This window comes from Microtus oregoni, unplaced genomic scaffold (genome assembly GCF_018167655.1).
Source record: "Microtus oregoni isolate MIOR12 unplaced genomic scaffold, Mior012 000054F_ref0000373, whole genome shotgun sequence".
NCBI classification, from domain to species: Eukaryota; Metazoa; Chordata; class Mammalia; order Rodentia; family Cricetidae; genus Microtus; species Microtus oregoni.
The window spans coordinates 10,571,396-10,596,689 of NW_024543830.1; the positions used below are offsets into that span (position 1 = coordinate 10,571,396).

Sequence of the window (25,294 nt, forward strand, 5' to 3'; positions counted from 1 at the left end):
CTATTTACTTTTCAGTTTTTGAGTTTGCTCAGTTTTTTATTAGATAGAAAATTTCAGGGTTTTCTTTCTGGTCTTTGAAACAGGAGGCCATGTAGCTCAGGCTGTCCTGGACTCACCATGTGTAGCTGATGCTGTTACTAAACCTGATCCTCTTGTGCCAGCCTCCAAGTTCTGGGGTACAGGTGTGGCCAGCAGGCCTGGCTACATTTCAGAATGCTACATTGTCAAATTCACAAATATTTTTGATCTATGAATGTTAGGCTCTGATTTTCCTAACACATTTAAAGATTTTTTCTCTTGTTTTGCAGTTTTTAGTTGACTTTAATTTTTTAGACCTAATCTATAAAGTTCCTTTAAAAAAACCTATTATATTTTATTTTTGTTTTGTGTGGGGAGGTTGAAATGCCATGGTGTTAATTTAGAGGTCAGAGGACAGTTTTTGAGAGTTGGTTATCCATATGGTTCTAGGATTAGACTCACCAGCCCCTCTCTCTCTCTCTCTCTCTCTCTCTCTCTCTCTCTCTCTCTCTCAACCTTCACTTTTGGTATACTTTCAGAATTTGGTACAGAACACTCCGTTGGTAGCCAGGGTGCACAGCCCCTACATTCAATCCCTTTAAAAGACACACAGACGCATACACACCTAACACTCCCGTGTGAAAAGAGCGTAGCCCCTATCCACAAAAGTCCTAAAATGTGCGTGGGGAAAATAAGAACAGTTCAAAGCAGTGCTGTTGCTGGAGACTGGGGGGCCAGAGAGCCGGCCGTGTGGGTGCAGTGTTTAGTGGAGCCACGGCAAAGGCAGTGTGTTGCTTCCCAGACTCTCGGTCGACTCACAGTGGCCACATCTCATACTCTAAATCCACGGTATCCGGGTTTTTGTTCTTCATCCTGGTGTGAGTACTTTATTTAAAGCTGTGCAGTTATTTGAATAAAAAGTAGACCTCATTCTGAACTAGACTTAGAATTATCCGGAAAGCTGGCTGATCCCAGTGCTGAGGCTAAGAGTCTCTGCGGCGTGGAAGGAGATAGAGGTGAGTTCCTCCTCTGCTTCCAGGGACACCTTCTGTAGCTGCAGCTCTCTGTGGTCACCTGAGGTGTGAAAGTATCAAATGGAAAATTCCAGAAACAGCCTGAAAACCTTGAAGCCCAGCACTCTCCTGAGCAGCATGGTGGAGCTGCCATCTGCCCTTCTTCTTTGCCCGGGATGTGAATCAGCCCTGTGTTCTGTGTGCTCGCTAGACTGTGCCACCCACCTGTCGGCAGCCACGCAGCCTTCAGCTGAGCTTCACTGAGTCACAGAGCTTGTGTCTAAACCTCCCATATGTAATAGCCCAGTGCGGTCATAGTGCCTTCATCGTCCCCTTCCTTCCAGCGCACAGGCTGCAGTTCCAATGTCGTCCCCAAACTAGGCTAGGTACAATATTAAAGTACCAGGAGAGCCATATTCACATAACTTTTACTTATGTATGATTATAATTCTGTATTTTGACATTAGTTATTAATGTTTTACTGTGATTAATTTATAAAAATGCTCTCACAGACTCAATACTACAAAATCCCCATAAGATTCCATACTGCCTGTTTCAGATCCTCTGCAGACAAGGGGGACCTCCTGGACCTTGCCTCTCTTTCAACAGCTGTGCTAATTTGACCTTACTAACCTGACCCCCATCCCTCACTCGAGGCCCCGGAGTGTGGCAGTTTTCCATTGTTCTCATTCTGGTGGACAATACAAACGGAAACTCTCCCGCTCTTCCTTTCTTCCAGGTGAAACGAGTGGGAACGAGAGTGATGCCGAGAACCTGCCAAAGAGTGAGTCAGCCGGCTGCTCTGTCCGTGATCCTGGCTTCTGGCTGCGGGTGGAGCAAGGCCTGCCCTTGTGATTAAGCGTGGTTTTCCCCATGTGGAGTTCACTTTGTAGGCCATTGCTTCATTCCCAGCCCCTGCCGAGATCTGTGGAGCTAAGTAGTACATTCAGCTGTTTCCTGAGGAGTGAGGTAAACCAGGATGGTTCTGAGGGGGCAGGGCAGCTCCGCATGCCCAGACACGTGCGGTTTGTAGCAACCGAAAGAGCGTGTGTCATCCTCACAACAAACACTTAGTCCCAAAGAGCTGGCTTTTCTCTAGTAACCCAAGTATGACCATTAAGTGCATTTGCTATCTCTGCCATTAAGAAAGGAGACGATGTTTACATGCAGGTCCTTCTAGTCCAGAGCAGGACGCGGTTCACGTCAGGGCTCAGAAGCCGTGCGTTTCTGGCTTTTCCTGTACAAGCTCCTAATGAGCTCCGAGTCCTCATCACACGATTGTCACAGCAGGCTTTGTTTTATTTCTTGTTTAACTGGCTGACATGCAGCAACACAAAGAGCAGGAGTCACAAGTTGTCAAAGCCGAGCGGAGGGCAGCCCTGGCACTGACCGCATGAGTAATAGCCGTGTGCTTCTCCACTGACCTGAATCACTCCAGGTTTTGGATCTGTAGCCTGACTAAAGATGAAACTTGACAGCGTCATGGGGTTCAGCAGTGATGTGTAAGGGTGACTAATTTACTGCCATTGCTAATGAGAAGCAAGACCCGCTTGAGTCTGGACTTGAACTCAGCCCTTTGAAGGGTCAGCACACCCTTTCCTAGCACATCCGCGAAACTGGGCGTTTCTAAGAACCGTTCCTGGTTGTGTCTTTAGAGTTCTTAGCATTTTGATCCGCAGTGTAACTTGTTTAGTGGCAGACGTCATCATGTGTGGGGAGGGGATGGCAGTCTCAATGTGGTTGTGATTTGCCTTTTTCTCATGGCCAAGGGTGTAGAGCGTTCTTTCATGAACTTTTTGGCCGCACGTATCTCTTGGTTTGAAAAGCGTCTGTTTGGTCTGTTGCCTGCTTAACAGTTGAGTTATTATCTATTTTGTTGTTGTTTTTATGTGCTCTAGGTATTCATCTTCTGTCAGGTGAAATTCAGCAGAGCTTTCCTCTTCTGTGGCTGTCTCTTCACTTTTTCTTTTGCTGCTCAGACACTTTTTAATTTCCTGCAGTCCCCTTTATCCATCTTGCTCTTACTTCCTAACTATCCGTGTCCTATTCAAAAGTCATTGTCTGTGTCTGTATCTGGAAGTGTTTCCCCTGTGACTTCATCCAGCAGGTTCAGATTCTGTCTTACATTAAGGTCTTTGATCCATTCGAATTGGTTTTTATGGAGTGACAGGGGTCCAGCTCCAGCCTTTCTTAGGTGATGGATATCCAGATTTCCCAGCATCGTCTAAAGAGGCTGGTCTCCCCCCACCCACCCGGTGTGTATTTTAGTTCTTTTGTTAAGAATCAGGTGGATGTAGCTTCTTGACTTTATTGTTAGATCTTCTGTTCAGAGATCTACATGTTTATTTTTTAAAAATTATTTCAAATATTTTATTTTTAGTTATGTGTTATCGTTGTGGGAGTCTGTGCATGTGAGTGCAGGTTCCTGCAGAGGCCAGAGGGGTCAAGCGACCCTGGAGCTGCAGTTACTGGCAGGGATGAGGCATCTGATGTGTTGGGAAACAAACTCAGGTCCTCTGGACGAACAGTACATGCTCTTAGCCGCTGAGCCATCTCTTATTAGTAATGCATGCCAGGAGAAGGAAAAGGATGGGTTCTTTGATGTGAGGTTGACTTTCGTTTAGATTTGCCCTGCCTGTACTTAATCTCTGTGTAGGACTCCATTCTTCCATTAAATCTTCCCCTCTTCTATGTCTTTACAACATTACCAGAAAAAGTGGTCAGTCTAGAATTCTTTCCTAGGCATTCTGTCTGTGTCCTGGTGCACTGCATGAAGACTATATGTAGCACATGCATAGAGTGTGTTGTAAATATGCAGAACATCAGTTAGGACGCAAATGTCCATCCCCGTGCTTGCTAGAGGTGGCATAGGACCCTGAGCACTGCCCTCTCACATGCCGTAGCCCAGGCAGCAGTACTCGTGTACTTGGCTGCATTCACCCAGCACATGACCACAAAGGGTTCTCCCTGTGAGAACCGTGACTCGTGGGCCTAGAGGGAAGGGCACGGGGAACCTGAAATGCGACCTCGTTGCAGATCGCCACAAGCGCTTGGCACAGCTGCAGCAGCCCTGCAAGAGGAACCCCCACTACCAGACCCTGGAGCGGGATCTCATCGAACTTCAGGAGCAGCAGCTCTTTGAGCTCTTCGTGGTGGTTTCCCTGCAAAAGAAGGCATCAGGGACAAACTATGTCCCCCAGGTCATACAACAGTTCCCCAGCAAGGTAGGTGGCCAGCACGCGCCCAGAAGGTTCCTGTTTGCTCCTCACGGTGACTGTTGTCGCTGCCAGGTTCACCAACATTGAACAGGCTCTTACCCAAGTTCTCCTTGAATGGGCAATCCTCCTGCTTCAGCTTCCCAGGTGCTGGGAGCCACCAAGCCCAGCCTGCCTGCCTCACAGAAGCGCTGTCTGTGGCTCTGCCCTCGACCCCCTTGAACTCTGGGCAGCCTGACATTAAATAGCAAATAAAACCCATTGCAGCTTCACAGGGCACACATGAAAGGGTTTACGTTTTCATTCGTTTACGTTTGGTATTCTTTGTTTGTCTGTTTGGTTTTGTTGGTTTCTTGTTTGCTTGCCTAGTTTGAGAAGACATTTCATTGTCCCGTTGCTTTTGAGATGAGAGTTAGTTCTCTATCATGTGGTTTTCAGTCATCGGGCTTGGCGGTAAATACCTTTACCTGCTGAGCCATCTCCCTGGCCCCATGAATTTACTTATTTTATACTTGAGTTTCTTCACTTCGTGCATGAAGAGCCTTTTCTCTGAATTACACATTCAGCATGGCTACGATGGGCCCTTAGGGGCGAACACTCACTCTCTGCTCTGTTGCCTGCACCGTATCACTTCTTTGGGTTTTTAGAGATGAAGTTTTGTTGTGTAGCCTAGGCTGGCCTGGAACTCACTATGTAGCCTAGGCTGCCTCATGCCTTATGGTGCCCATGAGCCACCATAGCCAGGTAATACCTCTTATTCCTCGTAAGCACGTGGTCACTCTAGGACTGTGGCTCTGTAACCCTGAACTACACGCTTCTCCAGAGTCACTGAAGCACCACTGTCCCGGGACCTAAGAGACATTTCCTGCCTGTGTTCCCGTTTTTAAATGGCCTCAACTCAGCTAGTGTGGGGATATACCTGTAACCCCAGCACTTAGGAGGTAGAGGCCAGCCTGGGCTATGTAGGAAGAGTGTGTTTCAAAGAAGATCCAGGAGCAGAGAAGAGGAGAACCTTAGAAACATTCCAACAATGATTAACTATATAAATCAAATTTCTCATGAAAATTTTCAGTGTCACCCAGGAGTCCTTTCAGAATTCGTGGTAAAATGATATTATCATATTCATCATATTCTAAATAGAGAGCCTTGAGTCATCTTTGGAGCCTGTCCTGGAACTCACGCTTGTAGACCAGGATGGCCTTGAACTCACAGAGATCCACCTGCCTCTGTGCTGGGATTAAAAGCATGCACCACCATTGCCTGGCCTCTTTTAAACATTCTTACACCATAGCCTAGGTGAGCCTTCAACTCGATAGGTAGCTCAGGTGGGCTCTAACCTCATGACCTGCTTACAAGTGTTAAGATGACAGACATGTGCTACCATGTCTAGTTTAGGAAGACCTACATATGAGAGAGAGAGAGAGAGAGAGAGAGAGAGAGATTTAGTTAATTTTACAGCTAAGCTAAGCTTGAATTAATAGGTATAGTACCAGAGGAGGGTGCATTTACCCTAGCAGATGAATCAAGAATGGGGCTGGAAATATGGCTCAGTGAAGGTCAGCTCCCAGCACCGGTGTCAGATGGCAGTCCAGTGCCCTCTTCTGGCCTCCACAGACAACTGCAGTCATATTCACATACCCTCACAGGATACACAGGCACACACGTAGTTAAAAGTAAAACAAATGAAAAAGAATGCCCCTAGGTAAATTGCTTGCTGTGTTAGTGCCTCGGATACCCATCAATTAGGGGGTGAAGCGAGTCCTATGGAGCTCTGTCTGGATTGGTGTGGAACCCTTGGCTGAAGATGATTGTGAACACACCATGTTACACTAACAAAATGTGTTAGGTGCTTTTTTTCACACCCAGTGCTGGGATCGAGGCCCCCTGCATTCCAGGCAGCTGCTCTGGGAGCTAAACTCCCCATCCTGATGCTGTCCTGCTGAGTGGGACATCCCAGGGACACAGAATAGGTGCATTTTGTTGTTGTTGATGTTTTGTTTTTCCAGATAGGGTCTCACTCTGTAGCTCTGGCTGTCCTAGAACACATACTGTAAGCCAGGCTGGCCTCCAACTCACAGAGATCCGCCTGCCTCTGCCTCTTGGGTGCTGGGATTAAAGGCGTGGTTTAGGTGCAGATTTTTTTTTTATATTTTTGGTTGTTAGCCTAACCTTTAATGGCTGAGCCATCTCTCCAGCCCTGGTGCATACTTTTAAAAGAAATAAATATACAGAGAACTTTGAATTCTCTGAAAAGCAATATACTAATGATGCTTTTGTGCTGATTTTTATAGATAGTCCCACCTACTCAATTTCTGAATGTCTTTTCATTGAACTAAATTTAGATTACATTTTGAAATACAATACCTTTTTTTTTTGTTATTTTGAGGCAGGGTCTTATGTAACCAAGGTTGGCCTTGAATTCCTAATTCTCCTGCCCCCATCTCCCAAGAACTGGGGTTATAGGCGGACAGCACCATGCCTGGCTTACACCACACTTTTGTAAGAGTCTTCCATGCTAAAATTTTACAGGAAGTGGCAAGCCTATAATTAGGTAGCAAAAGCGAAGGGAATAATTATATACAGGGTAACACTTAAAAATAGTGTCTTTTCTAAAAAACATTCATCTGCCTTTTTAAAGCATCCTTGATTATTAATCAGAGAATGTTTTGAGCAGCTAAGTTTTTGCTGTATAGTGGAAGGGATTTTTATTTATCTTCAATTCCGTGATTCATAAAACACTGGACTCCCACCAGTTTAAGAATCTCGAGTCTCGATTCTCCTCTAGTGAGAAGATCTTCAGCATTGCCTCCCTTCCTATGGATCACAGGGGCTTCACCCTTCCATTCTGTGTCAATGGGATTCTTTGTACACAGCATCTGTCCACAGTGCACAGGCATGGATTTTCTGTTTTCTCCTTCCGCACTGTCCAGCAGTACTGAGCCACACTGAGGGAACCCCTGCATGACCCCTCCAGCTTCCCCAAGACCAAACTGAGCTTTGGTTTGGTTTTGGTTTTGACTTCTCTTCCCAGTTTTCATAGGTTGATGTTCTGTGCTGTTGTTTTTCAGGGTGATCACAGCTACAAACAATCCAAAGACACCGAAGAGAGGCTCAAAGTCATCCCTAAATTTTGTTTTCCTGATTCAAAGAACTGGGTGCCCACCTCAGAACTGAAGAGGTAAATTGGCTTCTCTGATTTCAGTCTGCTGGACCTGTGCCTAGAATCGTAGTTTGTGATGGGTGGATAGAGTCAGGAGTGGGTCTCCATGAGTGGACATGAGCACCTCGAGCCGCAGTGGCTGAGGGGGCTAGGGCAGAATTACAACGTTTCCCATGAGCACTCAGGAAACAGATATTTCAGTGTCAAAGAGAACACAGGTTTGTACATCTCCTTAGTTTACGAGTTCTGCAGAGCAAAATGGCCCAAAGCAGACGGGGAGCAGGAATGAGACAATGATGACTACACTTGTACCTCGGGGGTTAAACCTAGAAACAAAACAGAATAACTGTCATCATCTTATTTCTCCTCCAAGCTGATAGAAAAAGCCCCAGCCTGGATTCTGTGCTCCCTTGTGGGCCTCGTACAGAGGGAGACTCCAGCTTGATAACTGTGGGTACCTGAAGCGTTAGAGAGTGTCGTGGGGCTAGAGGGATGGCTCCGTCGTGAAGTGTAGTAGCATGAAGGGGCCTGCTTGGTGGGGTTTCTGTCCTGCCCAGTACCCCACAGCCGGCAAGCCCCAAAGAAAATCACACAGAGATCTCCATAAGATTATAAAACTGATTGGCCCATTAGCTCAGTCTTCTTATTAGCTCTTGTAGCTTATATTAACCCATTATTCTTATATATGTTAGCCACATGGCTCAGTACCTTTCTCAGCCAGAGGTTACATCTTGCTTCTCAGTGGTCTGGGCAGGACTGGGAGCAATGGGCTTCCTTCTTCCCAGAATACTCCTGTTCTCCTCGCCCCGCCTCTACTTCCTGTCAGGTTGACCCGCCTATACTTCCTGCCTGGCCAATCAGCGTTTATTTAAAATATGATTGACAGAATACAGACAATTCTCCCATAACAGTGAAGAGCAAGTGCTACTCTTGCAGAGGGCTTGAGTGTAGTTCCCAGTAGCTATGGTCTGGTGCCTCACAGCTGCCTGTAATCCCAGCTCCTGAAGGATCCCACACCTCAGTTCTCCATGAGCATACGTGTTCTCTCTCTCTCTCTCTCTCTCTCTCTCTCTCTCTCTCTCTCTCCTGTCTCTCTGTGTGTTGTGTGTGTGCACAAGCTTAAAAATAATAAAAATCTTTGAAAAGGAATAAGGAATTAAGGTATCTAGAGGAAAATACCAATTTTAGTTTCTAAAAGCATTATCACTTCCAAATCCTGCTTTTTTTTGAGACTGAAAATATTTCCGTGCCTGTCTCAGAACTTGATATGAAGACCAGGGTGGCTTCAAACTCAGAGATCCACTGGCCTATGCCTCCTGGACACTGGGATTAGAGGTGTGCACCACCAAGCTTGCCTCAAATCCTGCTTTTGTAAATAGGTATCTTCGTTATTCACACCTAATGGGTATATTAAAATAAGTCTGTGCTCTTAGTTACTCAGGGGTCCTAAGACAGGAGGTTCACTTGGCCCAAGAGTTGAAGGCCAGGCTGGGAAACAGTGAATCTTTGTGTGAAAAACAGACAGACAAGGGGCAGAAAAGATGGCTCAGTGGTTAAGAGCACTGGCTGCCCTTCCAGAGGACACAGGTTGGAGTCTCAGCACCCACACTCAGCTGTAACAACCAGCTGTAACTCTAGGCCTCTTCTGGCTTCTCCGGGCACTGTGTAGATGTGGGGCAAAACATCTATACACATTAAAAAAAAGCATAGAAAACTAAATTGTAATTATTAATTATGCCTTTTAGGTGAAAAAAGCTTGTGTAGCTGAACCACGTCATATGTTGATTACCTATTAGATGATAGTCTCAGCTGTTGTCCTATGGTCCCGCTTTACCTCTCGACCTAACCGCTCCCTCCCATAACCAGTTGAGCCCGATTGCAGCTCTTCATCTCTTAGCGTCACCTGTCAACATCAGTGTCCTGTGCCTGTCACTTGCACTGGTAGCTCTGGATGCAGTCTCTCCTTTTGGCCTGCTCCATGGTTGACTTCTTCCTCCGGCATTGCGTATGTTCTGGAATATTTAGGAAATACAGAAGAGTAAATAAAAAGCAAAGGCGGTGTGACTGCTCAGAATCAGCACTGCAAATACTCCTTCCCGTTGACTTCTGGTCGTATTTGAATGCAGATTCATCAGTGCTGCATGGATGGCCTAGGGGTAAAGAGCACTGGCCGCTCTTCCACAGCACTGGTTTGACTCCAGCGCTGGTATAGCAGCTCACAACAGCTAACACTCCAGTCTCAAGATCTAAAGCTCCTTTCAGTCTCCATGGGTGCTCTACATAGTGCTGCACCGATATGTATGCAAGCAGAACACACATACATGGAGAATACAGATACATCCAAATACTGATTCATTGTTTATATTTGAGATTCTTTGGTTATTAAGTGAGTTTCTTTGGGGATCCTCTTTGGGTATTTTGTAAGTGATCTTTTATTTTGGTTTTTGTTGTTGTTGTGTTTTATTGATTTTTGTTTTGTTGAGATAGGGTTTCTCTGTGTAGCCTTGGCCATCCCAGAACTCACTCTGTAGACCAGGCTGGCCTTGAACTCACAGAAATCCACTTGCCTCTGCCTCCCAAATGCTGGGTTTAAAGGCGTGTGCCACCACATCCAGTTATGATGTTCATTTTTGGTCCCTATTATAATGGGGAATTAATATTTTTCCTATTGATTTGTATATGTTCAGGATATAGTCTAGCTGGGCAGTGGTGGTAAGTCTGGTCTACAGAGTGAGTTCCAGGACAGCCAGGGCTACACAGAGAAACCCTGTCTCCAACAACAACAACTACAATGAAAAGGGTATAAGTTTTTTTCTTATCTCTGTGTATGTATGAGGAAGAAAACTGGCATGTGTGTTCACGTGAGGACATTAAAGGACAACATGGCTCAGTTCTTGCCTCTGCCTTTTTGGAAGACAGGATCTCTCTCTTATTGTCTGTGGTTTACATCAAGCTAGCTGGCTCTAGAACGCCTGGGGTCCTCCTGTCTCTGCCTGCCATCTCACAGTAGGAATGCTAAGATTACAGATGAATGCTGTTGCATCCAGCTCTGTGCAGACCTGTTGGACTGTGTCCAGGCCGTGTTTGTGCAGCCAGCACTTTCTCCAGTGAGTCATCTCTCCAGCCCAGGGTGTAGTCTTTCTTCTATCACTGTTCGATATGGCCTCTCAGAATTAAACACAAGAATTTGCAAGGAAGAAATGACATTGCCAAAATCCTTTCTAGCTTGATTGCCTGTGTGTTTGGTTAAATTAGATGTCCGACGAAAGGAGACAGCAATACCACAGCTTATACCCACCGTATCCACTCACTCCAGGACAAGGCCTGGGTACTCTGTGGGAATGTAACGTGAAATAAATGGATAAATAGTTCTACTTCCTCTTAGATCGCAAAGTGACTCCTCTTGTTCTATGAGTAATGTCTTGAGCAGCTGTTTTTTGTGTTCTTTTGTTTTCAGTGAAACATTCTCCTTCGTATTGACTGGTGAGGATGGAAGTCGGTGGTTTGGTTACTGTAAGAAACTTTTGGTGAGTGACAGATTAGTGCGAGAGTCGTTAAGGAACAAGAAAGGCCAACTAGGAACTTGAGAAGCGCTATCTTTACATGGCCTTAAGGGCTACTTAATTATGTACACATCCAAGAAACTCCATTAGGCCCGGCATGGCTCAGTGGTTAAGAACACTGGTTGGTCTTCCAGAGGACCCAGGTTTGACTCCCAGGATCCATAGGAAATGTGACTTACAGCTGTCTGTGGTTCCAGTTCCAGGGTATCTGATGCCCTCTTCTGATACTTCATGGGCACTGCACACACATGGTGCACAAACATACATACAGGCAAAACACCTATACACATAAAACAAAAAGTCTTTTAAAAAGAAGCCATGTTAGTTTGCATAGCAAGAACGAGGTGAAAGTCAGACTAGAAAGGCCATGGGTTTCACTGAGTCGTTTCTGTGCAGTAGAGGAAGGACCCCCTGACACAGAGATTGAGTGTCAGGGTGGCACAGTAGAAGAAGCCAGCTCGTCACCATCTGCTTGAGGTGTCCTTCTTGTTTAGGCAAGAAGCCTGAGTAAAACATGCCTTCCTCCTTAGTACTTCCCACCGTTATGTGCTCCCTGAGGAGGAAAGCCTTACTCCTGCTCTGACTAAACAATGACACTGGAAGAAGCCTGTGCACACCTGTAGTCCGTCAACCTTGGTGTCTAAAGTACACGCTTGAGCCTAGAAGTTTGGGGCGAGCATCTGCCACATAGGAGGGACCTGTTAAATAAATAGCAGTTAAAATGAGTAAATCCTTGCTCTTCTTGGTTTGTTTTTCCAGCCAGAAGGCAAAGGAAAGCGGCTCCCTGAGGTGTACTGCATGGTCAGTCGCTTAGGCTGCTTCAATCTTTTCTCAAAGGTGAGTGAGCGTGGGCTCTGGGGGACCTTCTAGTGCTGAGGTGACTGTCACTGCTAGGGGGGACCTTCTAGGGCTGAGGTGATTGTTGTTGCTGGTGATTTTACTGGAGAATACTGAGTGGCGTACACTTGAACATACTATTTGAGAAAACAACCCCACAAGTAGGTTAAGAACCGCAGACTCAGACTCTCAAAATGGCTCAGCAGGTAAAGGCATGCTCCATCTAGGCTGATGACCTGAATGTGATTCTTGACACCCACATGGTAGAAGGAGAGAAGTGCGCCCCACACGTTGTCCTCCTCTGGCCTGCGTATCTGTGCTGTGACAGTTGCGTGCCCCTCCCCCTTTTTATTGATTCTTAGGGAATTTCACATCATACACCTCAATCCTGCTTATCTCCTAGTCCTTCCATATCCGCCCTCACCCTGCAGCAACCCCCCAAAAGGACCTCCTCCCAAAATTTAATTAAAAGCAAAACAAACAACCAAAACAACCTTACCTCCTCACTTTCCAACACCTCTTCATTCATCCTAGTGGTATTGGGTGCTATGGTGTGACATATAGTAGACCCTTTTGTCCAGTTAGCTCCACCCACAAAATGTTCATTGCAATGAGTCATTGGTCTGGTTTAAGATCTCTCGAACACAGTCATCTCCCCAATGAATTTTAAAATGAAAAAAACAACCCATAGGCTTGAATACTTAAACATAGACCCCTGATCAGGTTGTCATTGATGCTGTATTAACAACCCATAGGCTTAAACATAGACACCCGATCAAGTTGCCACTGATGCTCTGTGATGATTTTGGTTTGCTAAAACTCTCAAGTTTGAGTTTTTCCTTTTAAAGATTTATTTATGTTTATTTTGTATGTATGGTGTTTTGCATGCAGATGTGTCTGTGTACAACATGTATGCCTGCTACCCATGAGGGCCAGAAGAAGGCATCAGATCCCCTGGTAATGGAGTTACAACTGGTTGTGAGCTGCCATGTAGGTGCTGGGAATTGAACCCAGGCTTCCCTAAGTAATAGTGCTCTTAACCACCGAGTCAGCTCTCCAGCCCCCAAACTCAGCAGTTTTAAAAGAACATATCTGAAACATATCTTGCCTCTTGCTTTTTTCTAGATACAACTTGCAGGATATCATTGTTAATGGTGTGTGTGTGTGTGTGTGTGTGTGTGTGTGTGTGTGTGTGTGTATTTTACCCTTTTGTGAAATGAAAATGGTCTTCAGGGGTTGGTGAGATGGCACAGTGGTAAAGGCACTGAAAAAGGCGGCACTGGTCAAGTCTGAAAACCAGAGTTCAACCCCCAGGACCCACAGAGTGGAAGTAGAGAACGGACAGCTGCCACAGGATTTCTGACTTCCACACTTTTTCATTTCACAAAAGGGTAAAATAAACACACACACACACACACACACACACACACACGGAAGAAAAATTGTTTTTTGTTTTTTTTTAATTAGTTTCTAAACATAAATTGACTCCCGTAACTTCCGGGTGTAAAGACAGCCTTGGGGTGTGCTCTGAGCTTTTGTCAGTTGCACAGCTTGTTGGTCTTGAATCTATTGCTGTTATTTATTGATAGTAGGATTTCTTTATGTTTCTGAACTGAAGCCTTAATAAGTTACCATGGGATTTGTTTTTTTGTTTGTGTTTATTTTCGTGTCCCCATTCAGATCCTGGATGAAGTAGAGAAGAGAAGAGAAATGTCTCCAGCCCTTGTTTACCCGTTCATGCGAAGTGTCATGGAAGCCCCGTTCCCAGCTCCCGGGCGCACCATCACAGTTAAAAGCTACCTCCCTGGGGCTGGAGATGGGGTAAGTTAATTCATCTGACTGAGGTTTAGGGGCCACCTAAACCCCAAGCCTTGTGCTACTTGGGGACTGCACACAGAGTTTTCTTTAGTACACCAGCTCACAAATAACGACACAGAGACTTACCTTTAATTATGAAAGCTCAGCCTATAGTTTAGACTTGTTCTTAACTAGCTCTTAAAACTTAAATGAATCGGGCTGGAGAGATGGCTCAGCGGTTAAGAGCACTGGCTGCTCTTCCAGAGGTCCTGAGTTCAATTCCCAGCAACCACATGGTGGTTCACAACCATCTGTACTGAGATCTGGCACCCTCCTCTGGCGTGCGGGCATACATGGAGGCAGAATGTTGTATATATAATAAATAAATAAATAAATAAATCTATAAAAAAAAAACTTAAATGAATCCATTCTATCAAGTGGTGTTGTCTCTCTTCCATCTTGCACTTCCTATTTCCTCTTTGTGTCTCTTGGCTCCTTTGCATACCTCAGTTCATCTACTTCCTCTCTCTCTGCCCGGAAGTCCCACCTACCTCCTGTCTAGCTATTGGCTGTTTAGCTCTTCATTAAACCAATCACAGCAATGTATCTTTACACAGTGTACAAATATCCCACAGCAAGGTAGTTTTCAGAAACCCATATGTGGGGAGGAATACTTTGCCTTTTCAAGGTAATGTGTTTTATTTCCTTGAAACTCTGAAGAAACACTGAATGAATATGTGAGGTAGTTGATCCTCGGCCCCAGGTTTCCAACCTGGCATAGACTGGGTCCCTCTGTAGTAGCAGTCTCAATGTGATAAATGACAGATGTGTGTGTGTGTGTGTGTGTGTGTATTTGTGTGTGTACATGTGTATGTATGTGTGTATGTATTTATCAAATGGAATGATTTTACCCGAAATTTGCAGCAACTTCATAAACTCCTTGTAGCAGACGCCCCCCACCCCAAGACAGGGTATTACTATGTTGTTCTGGCTGGCCTGGATCTCTGTGTAGGCCAGGCTGGCCTTGAGCCCATGGAGGTGCACCTGCTTCTGTTTCCTGAGTACTAGGACCACTACACCGGACCCAAGTAGCAGTCGCAGACCTTTTTCAGACTCGAAGGAGCAAGAAGTTCCCTTACTGCTGCCATGAGGGCCTTGTCCAACATCAGCTCTCTGATTTCCTCTTGCGTTTCAGTCTGTTGAACTCTGCCGACCACTCGATTCGCGGCTGGAACACGTGGATTTTGAGTGTCTCTTCAAGTGCTTGAGTGTGTGTCATCTCATCCGGGTCTGTGCCTCTCTCCTTTTAGAGCGGAGGGTAATCTTTGTTGCCAACAGCCTAAGGTAAGAAATAAGTGGAATAGGTTACTTTATGGTAGTGTTTAACTACCATGTTGTTTTTGTTTTGTTTTGTTTTTTACAATAGGACTCTATTTAAAATATCTAGAACTGGAGCCAGAGAGCTGCCTCAGTAATTAGAGCACTTGTTACTCTTACAAAGAACCCAGGTTCAGTTCCCAGCATCCAGATGGAGCAGACAGAAGTTGTAAAGACTTGTGTATAGGATTACAAAGATGACTAGTTGTCGTGTTACACACTTTTAATCCCAGTACTCAGGAGGCAGAGCACGGCTGTAGAGACCCTGTCTCCAAACAAACAAACAACTAACCAACAAAACAAAAAGAAATTTAAAAATATTGGTATAGCTCACAGGGCTGAATGGGTCACACTTGGGTCCCATCTACTCAGGAGGCCTGAGGCAGAAGAATCACTTCAGCCCAGGAGTTCAAGGACAGCCTGGGCAACATAGTGAGATCCTCACATCTTCTAAAAATGTCAGTATTGCTTTCTGTGTGAACATTGGTTTTTTTGGTTTTGTTGTTGTTTTTCGTTTTTGAGACAGGGTTTCTCTGTGTTGCCTTGGCTGTCTTGGAACTTACTCTGTAGACCAGGCTGGCCTCACAGAGGTCTCCCTGCCTCTGCCTTCTGAGTGCTGGGATTAAAGGCTTGAACCACCATCGCCTGGCAAACATTGGGTTTTTTTGTTTGTTTGTTTTTTAGCATGATAAATTGTGGTGAACCAGACCGAGATGAATGAATCTGCTAGCATTTAATACATATTCATAGGGTTGTTGATCTGTGAAGACCAGTGAGGTCACTGTGTAATTCTTTAGCCTAATAATTGGTTCTGTGTGCTTTTTACTCTGTCCAGCACCCTGTCAAAGTGTGGCCACGCTGTGGTAGCTACGCTGTACCCATTCACTTGGCAGCACACCTACATCCCCGTGTTACCAGCGTCCATGATTGACATAGTGTGCTCCCCTACTCCGTTTCTTATTGGAATCTTGTCTTGTTCCTTACCCCACCTCCAGGACCTTCCCATTGAAGAGGTAAGAGGGAATACATTGTACCTTTGGGCGATACTAGAGCACTGGGGAAGGAAACCAAACTGTCTTTTAAGAGGAGTAGAAGTGTTATGAATATAATGTTATCATGTAGGCTTCAGAAATGGCTTAGGGGTTAAGACCTTTTGTTCTTGCAAAAGATCAGTTCGATTCCCAGTTCCCTCTCGGTGATTCACAACTCCCCATAGCTCCAGTTCCAGGGTGCACTTGATACAGACAGATGTGTGAGCAAAACACTCATACACATGAAATAAAAATAAATAAATCTAAACATTTTAAGAATACAATAATTGACAATTTATTGCACTGTCATATTCTATATCTTTCTGAAAGTGGAAGCAATTCCATGGTACGTTTGCATCTAATGCTCTCTTTGCAGTAGTGAGTGGTGGACCCATCTATGTATAAAAAGGAGGTTTTATTTTATTTTATTTTATTTTTTGAGACAGGGTTTCTCTCTGTAACCCTGGCTATCCTGGAACTTGCTCTGTAGACCAGACTGGCCTTGAACTTGGAGTTCCACCTGCCTCTACCTTGCTGTCTCCAACTTGAGGTTTTTATCAGTAATCCTGCTGTGAATATTTTTATCCAATCACACTCGATCCCTGCAGCTTGAGTTCTGGGAGTATACGCTTCCAGATCGAGTTCTGAGTGCTGGAAAGAACACACCTTCCACTTCAGAAAATAAAATCCAGCTTCTTCAAGGAATGCTAGTTCCATCATCGGCTCGTGTGGTTTAGCCGCCGAGACAGATGGCTGTGGAGCTGTGTGTATCTCTCTGTAGCCGAGTTGGTGTTTCCTGGTTGCTTTTGAGGTGTGTTTATTGGCCATTGGATATCATCTATTATAAATCATATTCTATCCAGGGTGCCTACTTAGATGAATGCTGTAACCCTGAACTACAGCCCAACCCAAAAGCCTCCTTTTTTTTTTTATTAGTTCTATTTTTTATTTTGGAGGGGCGTCTTTTTTTGGAGGTCCTTTTTGGAGGAAGAGGCTCTCAGGAAGCGCAGACTGGCCTCAGACTCACTTCGTAGCCCTGGATGAGTTTGAACTTCTCGCTGTTCACCTGCTGTTCCCCAGTCCTGGAGCTCCAGGCATATGACAGCACACCTGACTTGTCCAGTGCCAACTAGGCTACACCACCATCCCTGAAGCTTGGCCTTTCGTCTTCCAAAACCATGTTCTGAACTGGTTTTCTGGGGGGAGTGGGTGTTGTTGGGTTTCAGGGTGAAGGTCACGTGTTTGTTTGATACAGGGTCTCACTCCGCCTCCAGGCTGGGCTAGGGCTTGGCAACCATCCTGTCACAGCCTCCAGACTGCTAGTATTGTATCTAGCATCACCACACCCAGTCTAAAATGACACTTTTTAATGCAGGAGAGTTGCTCATTGTGATGTGGTTGAGATGCCAATCTTCTCTTTTGTGACTGGCATTTTCATGAGCCGCTCACATTTTCACATCAGTTTAATGAAGAGGAAGACTTCCTCCTGCTATCTCACTGCACTTGACTTTTTTTCTGACCCCACCTAGAACTTCATTTGTTTGCAAACAGTATGGTGTAGAGATCGTTTGGGGATTTTCCCTCTGTGTAGCTGCCCACTTCTTCAGTATCGTTTGTTGAAAGGCTATTTCCCCACTGCTCCTCCACCTGGACCGGGCGAGCTGTGTAATATATAATTGTGCATATCCTTTTCTTTTTCCAACTCATTTGTTGTTTTCGTGGAGTAACTTTTAAATTGACCGCGACTTTTAGTTGATTTTGTTGGAAACTATTCCCATGGCCCATCCCGGTGCAGCAGCGCCTGGTGTGTCTGTGGATGTCTCTGGTTGAACCTGCCCGTCTCCTTTATTTCTCAGGTGCTGATCGTTGATCTCTGTGCGGACAAGTTCCTGCAAGAGGTGAGTGACAAAGGAGATGCTAACATAGTGCTTGGGAGTATCGGTGTCTCTGTAGGCAATTAGACAGAAAAGAGGCGAAAGTGCTTAGAGAAATGACTCAGAAAGGATTTCTGGTTCATACCCATCTCTGAGTTGACACTGTAGCTAGCCATACAAGATTGGCCTGAAAACTTTGGCTTGCGCTTATAGGTGTCCACCCCAAAGGAGGAAACAGCATAAATGTTATTCCCAAAAGAAGTAACCATCCCTTCGACTCCAGGAGGGTTGACATATAAGCCTCTAGGTTAGTTAAGTGTATTGGGCTGAGGATGCAGCTCAGTGGAAGAGTACCCATCTGATCACAAGCTGCCGTGTCCAAGTCAGCGCCACGGAAGGAAGAGAAGAGCAGTTAGCCCAGGTTGTTAGTAGGTGCTCGGTTAGGCAGTTGGGATCTAAAGAGGAGCAAGGCAGAGTCTCGGAGACTGAGGGCAGTGGGCATTTATGTAGTGCCTTAGAGAAGGTTTACCAGCATCCTGGGGCATCCTGGGGCAGGAAGACATCGTCCTTTCTAGTGGATGCTCAGGGGAGAGGGGAGACAGCGATGAGTCTCAGAGCAGCTCTGTGGGTGGAAACTAAGCGTGGAAACCAGCTCTTTCTCTTCTAGATCAGTTGGCTTCTCACATCTGAGCTGCCATTTATTGGGGATGGCGTTGGAGACAAAGCATTAAGCTTATAGATGAGAGATTTTGTAAAAAAGAAAAAGTCCCTGAGAGTTTGATAAGGTGTCACGTAATATTTAAAAGTAAAGTTACAGTACGCTGTGAACATCATGTGTTCTGAGTCAGTGTAGGTGACAGAATCTCAAATGACTGTCCAGGCAGAGTTTCCACAGAGCCCCTGTGGGCTGGGGGCTGCTAGCTGTGCATGTATGTGTTCGCCGAAGACTCACACAGTGTGCTTCCCCCAAGGTATCTGACGAGGATGAAATCCTGCCGCCTAAACTTCAAGCTGCCCTGGTCCAGATTCTGGAAGACCGAGATGAAGTCTTGGCCCAGGAGCAGCAGTTTTCACAAGGTGTGAGACTGGGGCTGAGGGTGGGAGGTGAAGGCACTGCACACACTGCAGATCCGGGCTGGCTCTCAGGTGTGCCAGAGGAGCCCTCGCGGGCGTGCCAGAGGAGCGGTCTCGAGACTCTCACGCCCTTCCTTACTGATCCCGTCTGCCCGCTTCCGCCACAGGACCACTGGAAAGTTACATTTGTAGACTGCTTTCTCCCCATAGGTCTGTCTCTTTGAGTTAAGTTCTTCATCCTGTCTTAAAAAAAAATGGCCCCTTCTTACCAGTATTTTCTGGCTTTTCCCCTTCCCTTCCCATGACTCTATATAAAGTAGGTGTCAGTGGTCACGGTGATACTTGCCTTTATTCTTGGCACTTAGAAGGCAGAGCCTTTGGATTCTTATGAGTTCAAGGCCAACCTGGTCTACACAGTGCCAGGCCAGCAAAGACTACATAATGAGATTCTGTCTCAAAAACCAAAGCAACGAAAAGCAGTGCCATCATCAACATTTTAGAGGGGAAACCAAAGCTGTTTCCTGGTGGGAACATGGTGGAAGGAAGAGGCCTACAGGGGCTGTAAAGCACTGGTTTGAGGCAGGGTGTGTAACCTGGGCCTTTAATTCCAGCATTCTGAGGTGGTCTACATAGTGAGTTCCAGGCCAGCCCGGAAAGACCGCGTCTTTAAAAAAAACAAAAAACTCAAGTATTATTTCCCCAGGCACAGTAGTTCATTCTTGTAGTCTCAGCACCAGGAGGTAGTAAGAGAACCTAAGTTTGAGACCAGCCTACATAAAAGATCCTAAAGCGAGAGGTGTGTGTGCTGGTCGAAATGTATGGATGGACGGACAGGCAGACAGAGAGCAATGGAAGCATGTCTGATTATTTGTTGTCTTTGTAAGAGTGCTTGGTGTAGTGCCTGACATGCACTTAATACTCAATAGATTATTTTTATTAAAATTAAGTCATAGTGCAGTAGAAGGTGAGAAAGTTGAAGCTGCAAGTGATTTGTAGAAGAATATAGTGTGTTTGTGTTCTGATATATCTTATTTTAATTGGCTGATGCCTACCGAGTTTTGTAAAGGATCTGGATATGGTAACCTCTAGACAAATGGAATTTCTGCACTTTATAAATTAGGCAATGAATAATGACACAGCCAAATAATGGCCTCCATAGACAGCCTGAGAGCGGAAAGGGTGAAATACTGCTCTGAAGATGACGATTGGAATTGCATAGCCAGCTCTGTCTCTGTGCCAGCTGGCTTTGTTTGTTGGCTGCTGCTGCTGCTGCTGCTGTTTGAGACAGGATCTCATGCAGCCCAAACTGGCCTCAAAGCTCACTGTATAGCTCTATAGTGGATAGCTATAAGGATAGTCTTGAACTCCTGACCCTCCTGACTGCATCTCCCAAGTGCGAGGATTACAGACGTGAGCCACCAGATCTGGCTGCCAATCAGCTTTTGAAGGCGTAGACTGGTGAAGAGAAGTGGTCCGGGGACCACACTCGGGAGGGGGGAGTGCAAGAGAAAATCAAATTGTCGGTGACAGAGACAAGACAGGAATCAGGAGGCGAGGGGAGGATAGAGGGCTCAGAGGCAGCACAGAAGCGAGAGGAGCGGACAAGTAGGAAAACAGGCTGCGTTTGCATGAGTCCTGAAACCATAGTGTGGAAGCCAGGCTGCAAGGTGCAGTAAGCGTACTGCGGGAGGAAAGCACAGGTCAAGACAGCAGCCATTTGCTTTGCTCAGGCCGTGGGCTGTGCAGCAAGCTAGAAATGCATGCTCCTACGTTTATCCTCGGTGTCCTTGGCTCTTTAGACATGGCTTCCATAACTACTGTCAGTTCACAAAACAAATTCTTTATTTCTTTCCTTTTCAAACAGATGTGACACTCAATTCTCTGGTGTCTGAAGCATTTGTGAGGTTTTTTGTGGAGCTCGTAGGACATTATTCTCTGAACATGACTGTCACAGAGCGTGGGGAGCGTGTTTTCCTGAGGGAGCCATTCCGAAAGTCCCACACTTCTCGGAGTGTTCGCCACTTTCTAGATCTCTTCATGGAGACACAGATGTTTGCAGGATTTGTCCAGGACCGGGAGCTTCGGCAAAGCGGAGTTAAAGGTGGGTTCTACCATAAACCAGTATCTTCTTAGTTGCTGAATACTTAGAAGGATTGACTAATCTCCAAGGGCTGGAGAGATGGCTCAGAGGTTAAGAGCACCGACTGCTCTTCCAGAGGTCCTGAGTTCAATTCCCAGCAACCACATGTGGCTCACAACTATCTGTGATGAGGTCTGATGCCCTCTTCTGGAATGAGGGCATACATGGAGGGAGAATGTTGTATACATAATAAATAAATAAATCTTAAAAAAAGAATATATGTAGACTTACAAGGGCACATCTGAGTTACTACAGGAATTATCTGTAATACTGTTTAACTACACTGGTACATCACTGTAGTAAGAACAAGATTAGGGCTAGGGAGATGGGTCATCTGGTAAAGGCAACCTGAGTTCCATCCCTGGCTCAATGTGTTAGAAGAGAACAGATACCACTCCCTGACCTCTGACCTCTAACCTCTACATGTGTGCATATGCCAACCCCATACACTTACATAAAGGCATGAACATACACAAATTAAGTAAATAAACAAGTAAAAAGGGGTATAGCTCAGGAGTAGAACATGCCTAGCGTGTGCAAAGGCCAGAGTCTGCCCACAGCACTGCCAAAAAAGCAAAAGAAAAGAAAGGTTTTATTGAATTGGTTTTTAGGATGGAGTGTTGGACAGTCTCACCACTATGCCTTCTTTATAGGTTTATTTGAAGTCCGGGCTCTCCAGTATTTGGAAACAATTCCCGAGTCAGAACCCAGTGGGGTGAATAGAATTTTGCGGAGTCTTGGTGAGTTGCTTTGTTCTCCTGTAAGATAAACGACTGTACAAGACCTTTGCAGTAAACAAACCTCATCCTGAAGACTCATAATCAATCGGCAATGCAACCTCTAGCTGACTGACTGGACACTGTGACCCTGGGTCCTAATGTCTCAGAAAGCCGGTCACCTCAAATGCTGGGGATTCCCCAGCAGGGTGGGCCTGGGCTGTCTCCCTTAGCGAAGCCCCTAACTAACCTTATGGTAAAACTTTCCATTTCATGATCACGAAGCTGTTCTAGGTTACATCCTTTGGGCATGCTTTTTAAAAGTGGTCCTATTTAGCAGAAAAATTTTTACAGATAAATTTTACATATAATTTTAGGGTGTCCATCGACCCCTGATTTATAAAATACCTGATCTGGGGGACTGGGAAGCAGAGAGAATGCCTTACTCTGATTTTGCATTTCCTTATGATGTTTAAATTCCAGTACGACATGAGAACAGCGGTGTGTCCATCCAAACAATGGTATCATACTCCCCAGCTTCGAGCTTCGGCATGTGTGCCTCTGGTTAGACCCTGTCCCTAAATAGCTGAGGGACCACAGGCAAACGCCGCAGGCTATGATTTCATCTGTGCCTTGGGGCTAGATTCGATCAGATGATAATCTTTAGGGACTTTAAAAAAAAGTTTCCCTTGAGCTCTGAGAAATCTCCAGAGAGCAGGCCAGGTAATTTGAAACTACAGTTCGAGCTGAAAACCACTTGTATTAGATTATGTCTTGAGTTCTTTTCCCCCTCTGCAATTAGACACTCACGGGTTTTTTAGTGGCTAAACACATCAGCTGATAGCTCTCCATTAGTACAACAGAAACAGAAGGTGGTTAAGAACGAGGCCTTGGCCTCTGGAGGCTTATTTGAGTCCTGGTTAGGGGAGTTTCAGCCCATAGCTGATTGACCCTGATGCTTTTGGGCCTGTGGCATGGTAATACATTATGGCGAGACGTGGGTAGAAGAAGGTAGAAGAAGCTGTTTGTGTCATGGCTGCTAGGAAGCAGTGATGGGAAAGGGCTGAGTACCTACAAGGGAACACTCATGACCAGCCGTCCCCCCTCTGGGTCGCACCTCCTTCAGGTTCCATTTCCAAGCTTTTACATGTAGGATTTGGGGGACACTTCTCCCCACCACAGTGCTTGACAAGGCCACTGAGCTCGTGAGTGGTTCTGAGTGGCCAGCTTGTTAGTCTCTTGCCTCAGATGTACAACGGGTGAAGATCAAACGAGGTACTCACTCTCTTCTCCTCCTTCCAGGAAGCAAAATGAGATTTCTCCACAAGAAGTGAATGTGTCTTCATTCTAAACACAATGGAAAGTGCCAAAGACAGCATGTCTCCAGGGGTCTGGACGCACTGAAGAGTCCTGGAGAGTCCTTAAGATGGTGGAAGGAGAAAGGCTGTCAGAGGAGGACTCTCCTGTTGCTGCAGACCAACCTGAGAGCCAGTGTGCTCTCTTCTGCTTCTAATTTGGGAACTTTTCGTTTGGTTGGTTGGTTGGTTGGTTGGTTGGCTGGTTGGTTGGTTGGTTTTGTTTTCTGAGACAGGGTCTCTATGTAGCCCTGGGTGTCCTGGAACTCACTCTATAGACCAGACTGGCCTCAAACTCACAGAGATCTGCCTTCCCCTGACTCCCAAGTGCTGGGATTAAAGGCAAGTATCACCATGCCTAGCCAAATTATTTTTACTGTGGTGTTTCTCTTTAGTTATTGGTGGCTACAAGAAGCTCATTTGTTCTTAGTCTATGAAAGCAGTCGTTCCGTACAAGAAAAATACTTGGAAAGACTTGGTGCTGCATTGTTTAGAACAATGCAAAGATGAGACTAAGAGAAAATGCTGAGTTCCAGGCGCTAGAGAGACTTTGTGGGGATGGAGAACACTGGGTACACCTTACGCGGTTCTCGGCAGGAGAACATCGAGCTGCTTTAACAGGGGCTGCTTGGACTTTCAGATTCCAGTGTTCCCTCTGTTGATAACCCCCTTTTGTCCCATGGCCTATCTTAAGAGAATTTCACTCATGTTAGTACCTTAAAAAAGGTAGACCCCATGCTGGTCCTCATCACCATATGTCCTGCAGAGTAGCTCGCCTCTCGCCTGTCAGCATTCTTACGCTGTGCGGAATAGAGCCAATGTGAAGATGTCCCTTCGAGGACGTAAGCTACCTGTTGTTGGCTTCTGGTGTTCACAATTTGCTGCACTGTGGTACATTTCCATATGTCATTTTATTCAAGTCTTCCATCAGCTTCGTGATATTTTGCAAGAAACTGGAGTTCCAAAAGGTTAAGTGATTTGGCCAGTTATGCGCTTCAGACAGAGCTAAGCCAAAACAGTTGACTGACGAACACAGAGAAAGCTAGTGAGTCCTACAGATGGAAGCTGGGGCTCTTTAGTGTTATAGCAATGTTTAAAGTTCTCCATGGAGTATCCCAGAGCGGTCTCTAAGCTTCGTTGAGACTTCAAGCTCTGGGTGTCTTCATGAGACACTGTTCTGTGTCTGTCTTTGGTGCTGGGAATAGAACCCAGGGCTTGCTGTGTGCTCCGCCCCACTGATTATTCTTACGTCGTTGTAAGTTTTTGTTCTAATTAGACTCAGTATTTCCTAAGCCTATACCTCTTCATCATCCAGATGCTGAAAATCTAAAGTGTGACTAGTGCCTGGGAAAAAGGAGTTTGTCAATGAAGGCGCGGTTTTCATTGATAGATGATAATTGTTGTGGCAAATGTCAGTTGTTTTCCTTGGGCTTTGCTAACGGCGTTCCCTAGAATGGAAAAGATTCACTCAGGCTAAAGTGCTGTACATTGGGCTAGGATAGGACTGACTGTCCAGTCCTGTCACTACTACCCATCCACGCGTGTCTGAATGAATGCAGGCAGGCTGGTGCCGTGCAGTATGATTCCTAAGTGTGGGTCCAGGGAAAGAACTGGGCCTGTGTCTTTAAATGTTGGTGTCTCTTCTCACACTCCAGTCCTGAAGGAGCCATTGGTTGTTTATGAGATGGGAATAGGAGTGTTTGCTGTGGTTGGTCTTGACTGTGCCTTGGGGACGAGAATCTTACAATCTAAAGCTGCTTCCTTTCCTTGAGTTTGTCGTGTTTTGTTTTTGTAAAATGTTGTGAATATTGGACATGTTTGTAAAAAGAATTGTTCAAGATTTCTATCAAATGTTTACAGATCTTTTAATGAATAAAGACATTTTAAAAGTCCCACTGATCTCCTGGAGAATTTAAAATAAATCCACTTGAGACGTGTATTAGTTACGTTCCTGCTGCAGTGATAAAACAAGCAACTGGAAGAAAGCTTGTTTGACTGACAGGTCCGCGGGAGAAGAGCCCATCGTGGTGAGGAAGCATGGCGCCAAGCCAAAGGCATGGAGGCAGGGGTGGGGAGCTGAGAGCTCAAGTCTCCAAACAGCGATTTGGAAGCAGAGTGAGGCTT

At 45.6% G+C, this 25,294-nt stretch overlaps 1 protein-coding gene across 1 annotated transcript in view; it reads left to right on the plus strand.

Moving 5' to 3' along the window:
• The window catches only part of Dennd2c (DENN domain containing 2C), an 81,980-nt gene extending 56,923 nt beyond the window's left edge, over window positions 1–25,057 (plus strand). Inside the window, exons 7-19 of the mRNA XM_041638099.1 lie at window positions 1,771–1,815; window positions 4,068–4,255; window positions 7,315–7,424; window positions 10,864–10,933; window positions 11,729–11,806; window positions 13,487–13,627; window positions 14,799–14,947; window positions 15,816–15,993; window positions 17,868–17,909; window positions 18,857–18,962; window positions 20,824–21,060; window positions 21,753–21,839; window positions 23,118–25,057. Of these exons, the coding sequence (XP_041494033.1) occupies window positions 1,771–1,815; window positions 4,068–4,255; window positions 7,315–7,424; window positions 10,864–10,933; window positions 11,729–11,806; window positions 13,487–13,627; window positions 14,799–14,947; window positions 15,816–15,993; window positions 17,868–17,909; window positions 18,857–18,962; window positions 20,824–21,060; window positions 21,753–21,839; window positions 23,118–23,149 (1,463 nt within the window). The 3' untranslated portion in view covers window positions 23,150–25,057. The remainder of the gene's footprint in view (window positions 1–1,770; window positions 1,816–4,067; window positions 4,256–7,314; window positions 7,425–10,863; window positions 10,934–11,728; window positions 11,807–13,486; window positions 13,628–14,798; window positions 14,948–15,815; window positions 15,994–17,867; window positions 17,910–18,856; window positions 18,963–20,823; window positions 21,061–21,752; window positions 21,840–23,117) is intronic.
• The last annotated feature ends 237 nt before the right edge of the window (window positions 25,058–25,294 follow it).